Source organism: Nestor notabilis, unplaced genomic scaffold (assembly GCF_000696875.1).
Source record: "Nestor notabilis isolate BGI_N333 unplaced genomic scaffold, ASM69687v1 scaffold21451, whole genome shotgun sequence".
Lineage (NCBI taxonomy): Eukaryota > Metazoa > Chordata > Aves > Psittaciformes > Psittacidae > Nestor > Nestor notabilis.
The window spans coordinates 38,457-47,958 of record NW_009916467.1 but is presented as its reverse complement, the minus strand read 5'-3'; the positions used below and the strand labels follow the sequence as shown (position 1 = coordinate 47,958).

Below are 9,502 nucleotides of genomic sequence, written 5' to 3'. Positions count from 1 at the left end.
CATCCCTGGCAGTGTTCAAGGCCAGGTTGGACACAGGGGCTTGGAGCAACCTGCTCTAGTGGAAGGTGTCCCTGCCCGTGGCAGGGGTTGGAACTGGAGGAGCTTTAAGGTCCCTTCAATCCAAACCAGTCTGGGATTCTAACAGCCTGGAGAAACTCCATTTTTGACAGACACCACTGCTGTGGAAGGAGGATGATCCATCCCCTAGATCCAAAGGCATCACATGTGCCAAATTTCCTGTATTTTGGGGACATCAACCAGCCTCACCCATGTCCAACCTGCACCACCACAGCAATTCAATCAGGTGGTGGCAGAGCCATGGGAATGGTGGAGTCTGGGGTCAGAGGCGTCCAAATCAAACCTCAAGCCTGAACTCAAGGAGATTTCATTTCTGAGGTCAGCAGAGGCTGTGAATGAGGATCATGCCCAGGCAAAGCATCCGCAGTCAGGGTGTGGGACTACCCGAGCTGCCCTGCCCCAGTAATTCCTCATCACACATTCTCTTGCTGCAGATAACAAAGAGCCATTTTCCACCCCTAGCAGGGATTTGGTTGTTTGGGCGTTTGCTTTGAAGCGGGGGGAAGAGGCGTGAATAGAAATCCCAGGAGCTTTCACTTCCCCAAATCCGTATTTTCCAAGAGAAACACCAAACAAATGAGCACTTTGCTCAGGTCAAATCTGAGCCACCCGCAACGGCTGGGCTGGAGCCAAGGGGTGTGAGTGGGAAAGGTCCTCCCTGAGCCTGCAGAAGGATTGGGCTCACATTCCCATCCTTCCCCTTTGCCAAGACAGCTATGGACAGCGTCAGCATCTTCCCACTCTCGCTCCCCCTCTAACCAGCTCCCCAGCATGGCTGGGTCCTGGTTTTATAGCAGAAATCACTGAAATGGGGCTTGCCAAGGCAGCATCATCCATCCTTGTCCTCCTTTATGTGACCTGTTCTCGTGCACTCCTGCTCTCATAGCACAGAAAACTCCAGAGGAGCTCCAACACTGGAAGTGCCCATCCCCACGAGATACTGCTCTTTAGAGCATCCAATAAGCAAAATTAACCAAAGCAGGGAAAAAACCCCAAATCAATTAGGTTTCTGATGCTGCTGCAAGTGCTGGGGTATCAGGTGGGAGCATTCCTGGTGTGACAGCAGGGAGGGAAAGGGGAAAGCTCATCCCCCAAAATCCTCAGCAGCTGCTTGGGGATTGCAGCTCGAGCACCAATCCCATTATCCCTGATGGGGAGGGGTGGCTGCTCAGGGACCGCAGGTGGGAATGGGCAGTGATGGAGAAGGGCTTCAAAGGGAGGAGGCTGCAAGGGCTTAGATGAAAAGCACATAATGCTGTTTGGATTAAGATAAGGAATTGTTTCCATTCATCATCTTATAGAAAGAAACCCCACGGACAAACAGAGGGGGAAGATGCTCAGGGCAGCAGAAACGGCAGCTCTGCACTGGGCTGGGGCTCTTTACACCAGGCGAGGATCTGGCTTCCCAGGGATTCTGGTGGACTGAGATTCCCAGAATAGCTGGTTCAGGTTCATCTGAGGCTGGAGGATGTTTGTGTCCTGATGTGAAATGTTGCCTTTTTTCTTTTAATACCTTTGCAATTTAGCCCAATGGGTCCGGTGGCTTCATGCTTGTCACATCATCATTCCATTATCTGCATCCCTCCCTCTGGTCCCCTCTCCCCTCCCTCACCTTCTCCTCCACTTTAATTCCTAATGCAAATCATATCCCCTCCTCAAAACCATTTCATTTTGCAACTTAGGGATTTTATAATCCAAACAGGGTAAACATTTCCAGCTGACTTGCTTTTAAAACATCATGAGGCACCTGGATCCCTCCACATAATGCTCCATCTCCTGTCCTGTTATCAAGGGCCTGAAATAGGACATGGGCTTTTTGCCCTGACCCGCTGCCACCTCCAGCCTCATCATCATGAAATGTGGCTCCATCGCTGTTCCCAGCAGTTTTCCCACCAATTAATTTCACTCAAAATGCAGTTCCCTTTTATACTTCCAGCAGAAATTTGTCTGACTCCACCTCGGAACTGCTCCCAGCACTACAAACCCTCTGAAGAACTACAATTACATCCCATGAATTAATGGGAACCTGCCTTATTCCTCCTGGGAAGGATTTCCAACAAGCCCAGTGCTGATGCCAAGGGCATGTGGGCACGGTGAGATGAAGACAAGCCCAGGGCTGCTGTCAAGAGCTGCCTCACCTCCTTGTCCACCCCAGCCCATGACATGGTGCTGGCACGTTCACCAAGACATGCTCTGCATGAAGATGCCCATGAATGCTCCATCCATTTGGGATGGAGAAGGTGTTTGCTGGAGGGATGCAGGGACACTGGTGCTACCTGGTGCTTACCAAGGTCTCTACCATATTTGGCTTGTAGTTGCGGAGGGTCTTTGCAGCATAGAAAACATCTGCCATGTTGTGACACTTGATCATCTCCAGGATCATGGTGGAGGCACAGAAGGTGCCGCTCCGGCCACCTCCGTTCCTGGTGGGACAAACACACGTGTCAGTGGTGAGAAGATGGCATCAGTGCATCTTAGTGCTCCCACAAACTCCCCCTTTCTCCATCCATCCTTGCATTGCAGGAGGTGTCTCAGAGCAGGGGCTCACACCCCAGAATCCTCCCAAACTGGGGGACCTGAACCAGACCCACGTGGTGGCAGGAGCTGTGATCCTGCCCTCTGGCCCTCACAAGAGCTGCAACAGAGCATGAAAACACCTTTTTGGACCATCAGGGCTGGATCTTGGACTTCTGGGCTCAGTTGCCAGCCCTGCCATGGACCAACTCCTTGTGTGACCTTTGAGAAGCCACTGTGTCCCTCTACCACCCTCTCCCCGTCTGCAGGGTGCCTCTGGGCTGATGACCTGTGGGGTAGTGCAGGCTGGAGGAACCATCCCACATTCCATCCCTCCATCCCAGGCTGAAACCATCCCACACCACCACATCTGATCCTGGGCAGCAAAAGGGGAATGGGGAGAGGAAGAGAGAACATGATGCTAATGTTTTACAAAGCATGTTCTCAAACTCTCCTTCAGCTAATGAAGACAGACGAGGCTGTAACTGATTCCTGATTAAAGGCTTGCCTGCTGCCTCCCCCCATCTGTGAACGTGCCAGGTCCCATCTGAGGAGAGCACGCACAGGTCTTTGAGTGAGCACCCATCTCATGGAGGACAATTGACATGGTGACCATGAGGTGCCTCACATTGTGAGTAGCACCATCTGGGGACAAAGTCACCCTGGTGAGAGCTGTTTAGAGGCTCTCCAGGCAGAACTGTGGACACACAAGCTGGTGGCATCTCCCCAGAACCAGAACCTGCTCTCCTCCAGCTGACACTCACAGGCAGTGCACCACAGTCCTGCCATCGCCGCTTTCCTTCTGCCACCTCTCCACTTGGGCCAGGAGGTGCAGGAAGGACTTCTTGGAGTCTGGGGTGTCTCGATACGCCGACCACCGCAGGTACTGGAAATGCCGGACCATGAGGTGCCCCTCCTGCAACTAGAAAAGCAAACCTCATCAGCTTGAACCCATGGGCTGCCCTCCTTTGTCACCAGGGGAGGTTTGATTGAGGGCAAGAGGGGGCTGCCAGACATTAATAGTAAAAGAAAAGAAGAAAACCCCTTTCCTGGTACTTTAAGAGGGACAGTTCAGCATCTCCTCCACAGCTCACACTGGCACCACTACCCCAACCGCCTGCAGGAAGCTCCACTGACATGGTTTGTCCTAACTCACAGCATCTCAGGCTGACTCTATCTCCCAAAACCTGCTACCAGACCCCTGAGCCTCTCCAAGGCTTCTCCATCACATCCTTGTCTCACACGCGGAAGGTCCCAAGGGATGTGTTTTTGTTGTGTTTGCTGTGAACCAGGAGGCTGATGAGAAGCTGCCACCCACAGAGGAGGAGAGCGGTGGAAGAACGCCTTAATACCCTGGTAATCTGGTTAGTGTTGAAACCTAATCTGGTTAGCAGGCTCCAGGAGGAGGATTACATCCACACAGCTAAACCAGGCCAGGAGTTAGCAGGCAGATGCATTTGCTCAGAATCACAGAATCCCCAACTGGTTTGGGTTGAAGGGAGCTTAAAGCTCCTCCAACTCCAACCCCCTGCCATGGGCAGGGACACCTTCCACTAGAGCAGGTTGCTCCAAGCCCCTGTGTCCAACCTGGCCTTGAACACTGCCAGGGATGAAGAAGTACTCGGAGCATCAGGTGTACCTGATGGGATGAAAACATGGGTCACACACTCCAGCAGCTTCTTGGCACTTGGTCGTACACATTCAAGCGCACATTGGAGGAGAAAGGGGGCATCAGACACAGATGGGGATCTTCAGCTCCTGGAAGGCTCCATCCACCCAGTTTCAGATGCCTGATGAGGGGTGAGCACCAGACCATCTCCAACCAGCAGGACTGGGTATTCCTGAGGCTCTACAGGGAGCCCCAGGCTGGGGAGTGGGTGTTGGGGGCATTTGGTGCCCCTCCAACCAGCACACCCCAAATACACAGGGGCTCTTCTGACCCTTTGGGAGCTCCCACGTGGGTCAGCGACGTGGCCAGGATGGGTTGACCTCCCCGGGCTCCAGTCTGTGCTTCCAGCTGGAAGCCAGAAAGGCAGAGGGGGCAGATGATGCAAATAAGTGGAGTTAAACCAGGAGCAAACTCCTCTGACAGCCCAGGAAGGAACGCTTTGGGATCCGTTCTGAAGCTCAGGTGAAAGCCCTGTCTGGCTCTGGAGGACTCATGACACCCCCAACTCCCGGTTCCCCTCCAGCCAAGGCTTGGCAAGAAGCAGCTCCATGCATTTACCAGCACTCCTCCAGTGATCTGCTCCCTGAGGAAATCTCTCCTTAGATCCAAAGATTTCAATCACGCTGCATTTTAATTGAACATGGAGCACATTCTACCACCTGAGAGCAAAGCAAGTGCTGAAGGATTTTGTGCTAACACCCAGCAATGCCAGATGCTCCCAGTAGTGAACCAGACCCCTCTTTGTGATAAGAGCCCAAATAATCAGGATTTATCTCCTATGACCCCAGCTCCCTTCCCAGCCAGGCCATCAGCCAAGCCACATGCTCCCTCCCAAGCTCCCTAATTCCCATCTGGCCAGTGACCTCCACTGGGGAATTGTCCTTAGCCTCTTGGCAAACCTCAGGAGATTTAAAGCCTCAACGAAGCCACCTCTTCATGGGGCACCTGGGCACACACAGACACACACGACCCACACACAGCCCCATGGAACCAGAGGAGAGACCCTCACCCGTGTGATGTTCTGGACTCGGAAGAGACGGGACACGATATCCTCGTCCGCTGCTCCAGAGACGTACTCCACCTCCATCGGGCCGTACTGCTGGAGCCCTGGCTCAGGCCAGTACTGCAAACAAGGCTGTGGAGAGAAGTCCAGCTCACCATGACCAGGAACATGTACTGGGACACAGGGAATCACAGACTGGTTTGGGTTGGAAAGGACTTGAAGATCATCCACTTCCAACCCCCCTGCCATGGGCAGGGACACCTCACACTAGAGCGTGTCACCCAAGGCTCCGTCCAAGTGGCCTTGAACATTGCCAGGGAAAGGACATCGTGGATTACAGGCGTCATTGAGTGGACCAGAGTAGTTGGTGCTGGACACCAAGAGGGGCTGCTGGTACCAGGGGTAGCCCCATGATGGGATGCTGGACCCTCACACAGGACCCATGTCGCACTGATGGACAGAGGATCCCTCACCTTGTGGAGGGATCAAAGCGGAAAGGTCAAGGCCACCCCCAACATCCACAAAGCCCTCTCCCCACTACACAAATGCAACATCTGGTGCTCCTGGAGATGGACTTTGCTGGTCCAGGAGGATGCAGGAGGGGCCCTGCCTCAGCCCCAGCAAGGACAGGCCTGATCCTGCACAATGATGGAGCAGGGCTTGGTTGCTGCAAGTCTGCTCTCAAACCCCACTGGCTTTAGAAGCTGCTCTTCCATCATCAGCAACAACAATATGGGGTAACAGTCCCCCTCGCCCCATGGTCGCAACATCCCATCAAGTCAAAGCAACCCCAGGAAAGGGTTGGGGAGCAATTCCTGCTCCCCCTCCACATGTCCACCATGGCACTGATGGATGACTCGGTCCGAGGGTCACGGACGAGATTGTTTTCACACTGTGACAGCTGAGAAACCAGCATCGACATGGAATATATGATGTTTGTCACCTCACTTTAACAGGGCATTTAGCATCTCGGGTCACCTAACGGCTTGGGCCTAACTGCATGGCAAATGGCTTTCAGAAATAATTGGTTGTTAATAGGGGCTATAAATCTCCAGGATCTCAAAGCCTTCTGGACTCACAACTATAATGTGGATATTAAAACTTCCCTCGGCAACATGTAGCTCAAGTGAGGGATATACCCTCCAAGTCACCTTTCGGAGCTGCCTGCTGTAAAGGTTGATTTATTACCTGTTGCTCCTAAACTGGTAAACATTTAAGATCCAGCTAAATATTGTAACACAGACATCCCTGAGGAATAGACGTCCGGAGAGTGAGGCAGGGCTGAATAATGATGAAAAATGGCAGAGTTCCCCCTGCACGGTGCCAGGGGACAATGGCCACAGCAGGGAACTGGGAGCTGGGGGAGGATGGCACAAGAACGGCAGCTCCTGAGAGGCTGAAGGGCGTTTCTGGACCATGGAATGAAGGAAGAGGTTGAGAGAGGGAAATGAAATCAATCTTGCTGCCTCCTTCCCTGCCACGGTCCACTACAGCTGGGTTCAGTGGAGCTGATGTTTGTGCTGCAGACAGGAGGTGCTGGATGGAGACAGGAGGACGGTGGCACTGCAGCAGGGCTGGGTTTCCAAGGGGCACTTGGCCCGCAGCGGCTCATCAAGTGCTCTGGGACAAAGACCATCAGCCCCACAGGCTTAGGAACATTCATCTGATCAACTGGTCCCTTACAAGTTTACTGCCCACACAAGTCACTGTGCCCACAGCTGCGGTAGCTCTGACTCAGAAGAGCAGGTTGAGAGCTTGACAAAAGGTGAGAGCACATCACTGCGTGTCCTGGACTGGGGTCTAAGGGTTCTATCTCAAAGAAAAGCAGAGGAACCCACACAAAGACCCTTTGGAGCACACGGCATTACCTCAGCAGGGAAGGACGCGTGGGTACCCTCCATAACTCTGCATGTATCCTGTATATGTATATATCTAAGTAAGTGACAGCACATTTATTGTATTTACACACGAGTCGGCAGTGGTGCTGCATCCATCCGCGTCCCTGCGACAAGTGGTACAACTGCTGGTTTGGGTCATTTACATCAAATATGTGATCTCGACTCATAAAATAAGCCAGCTAATGAAGTCTTATTCAGACATCCATTAAGAGTCTATAATGCTAATTTTATGTAGAAAGCCAGTAAGTTTCCTCATTGAATTAACATTACAGACCTGTAACGGGCTTTTATATCTGCTCTGGTGGCAGCAAGAGCACTCCAGGCATTGCCCTGGGAAGCAGTGCATCCGGAGAACAAAGCAAGGCTAAGCATGGTCCACCACTCCGAGCTCCTGTCCGCTCTCCCCTGGGTGACAGGGGACACCTCCCTTCCAGTCTGGCAGATCCCACCACGCTGTAAATCCCACGGGACAGTTGCTTTGCAGCAGGCTGGTTTATACAGCAGCATTCACAAGCCACCTGTGCCCTTGGAAGAGAAAAGCTGGAAATCCCTTGTGCCTCCATTTCCCCTTTGTAAAAAAAGAGGCTAAAACTCAGCTCTTTACAACGACAAGGTTATACTTGTTAACTTTGTGTCTCCCTGGGGCATCCACAAAGATCATGGTACAATAAAGCAACTCCAACAACGAAGCCAGGTTGGTTTGCTGCTGAGCGCATCTTTAGCCCTGTGCTTCCAGGGGGTAAAATCCTGGGTGCTGCAGCCAGTCCCACCTCCCTTTGCAGAGGAGAAGGAGCGAAGTAGGGGCTGCAGCGCCGCAGGGGCAATGGGGACGGAGCAGGACAAGGCCAGCACTCACCCAGGCGGAGTTGGACTGGTTGAGCTGGTTGAGCATGACGATGGAGGTGCAGCCGTAGTCGTACACCAGCCGCCAGAAGTCGGTGGTGGTGTTCTGCAGCGGGTGCAGGGTGACGATGAAGGCAGCGCTCTTGGTGTAGCTCTGCAACGAGGGAAGAGGAGCACCATTAAGGACGTGGCAGTGGTGCTGAAGCCACTCCAAAAAGCCAACGCAACCAGAAGATGAGTGGCACCAAAGCCACCTTTGAGCAGAGCTGGCCTCCTTGGCGCAGCCTTGGTCCCTCCAAGCCTCGGTGCTGGGGAGATGCTGTAAAACCAGGTCAGAGTGATGCCTGCCCTTGGTCAGGGCGAGAATTTTCTGCTCTCTTCCATAGTTATTTGTGCAAAGATGTCACCTCTGAGCCAAGAACAAGCAGAAGTGGTGGCTGCCGGGTGGCCCCAGCCCTGAGCTCTGCACCCTGGCTCTGGATTACAGCATCACCCATGGCATCACCCCCAACCACAGCGCCCCAGCGCTGCCGGGCACTGACAGCAGCAGAGAGACAACCACTGCCCTGGGCTCAATGTATTTAGGAGGAAGAAAAGGAAACCCTCAAACCAAAGGCCCCCAGAGACTGCAATAAGGAGGAAGGGTGAAATACATCACTACCATAGAATATCATGGAACGGTTTGGGTTGGAGGGACCCTAAAGATCATCCAGTTCCACCTCCCTGCCATAGGCAGGGACACCAATTACTGCACTTCTTCATGCTTTGAGCAGGATTTGTCCCCCCGGTCATCCAGACACCAGCTTGCCAAAGGACAGGGAGCCCACAGCCAAGCTCAACACCGCATCTCTCAGGCTTTTACATTAACACACTTCAGCTTGAGTCTCTTCAGATACAGGAAGAGAGCAGTGAATGTCCGTGCCTGTGAATCACACAGCTCCCTCCTAATGGGGAGCGCTCCGGCTGCTGCAAAACCTCCTCATTCAGCTCCTGGAAATGCCTTTACAAACCCTTTCCCCAGCCCTGGCCACGGGGCAGCAGCAACACCCCTGCTCTTGGTGAGAGCTTTCTACCCACGAGGAAGGTGATGAGAACAGGGGGTGAGGGAGGTTTCCTCAGGTGCTGACCAGGCCTGATGCTGAGCAGCACAGACCCATCTAGTCTGACAGACTGACTGACGGAGCACTTCAAGAAAATGGGACTTTTTAGTGCTTTTTTTCCCCCCAAAGAGGGAAGAGTTTTATCCCCACAGTGAGAATTTATTCCAAGGGGCTTTTTCTGCCTATAAACTCAGTATTACTCTCTGACCCTGCCACAGAGGGTCAGTGGGGTAGAAAACCAGAATGGATATGCAAACACCAAGCAAGCTGAAAACAAAGCTCCCATCCCATGGTAGGCAAAGCCTGCAGCCCAGCGGGTGCTGCTCCTCAGGCTTTACAAACTGCTTTCTGCTGTGAGAGCAGGTCTGAGGGAGATGAGCTCTGCACAAAGATGCAG

General features: G+C 53.0%; 1 protein-coding gene across 1 annotated transcript in view; it reads right to left on the bottom strand.

Annotated features, from left to right (window-relative positions):
* Positions 1-9,502, bottom strand: part of LOC104413569 (receptor-type tyrosine-protein phosphatase U-like) — a gene marked incomplete at its 5' end in the record, with an annotated part of 41,558 nt that overhangs the window by 529 nt on the left and 31,527 nt on the right. Inside the window, 4 exon segments of the mRNA XM_010024601.1 lie at positions 2,366-2,501; positions 3,357-3,514; positions 5,271-5,396; positions 8,019-8,159. Coding sequence (XP_010022903.1) covers positions 2,366-2,501; positions 3,357-3,514; positions 5,271-5,396; positions 8,019-8,159 — 561 coding nt within the window.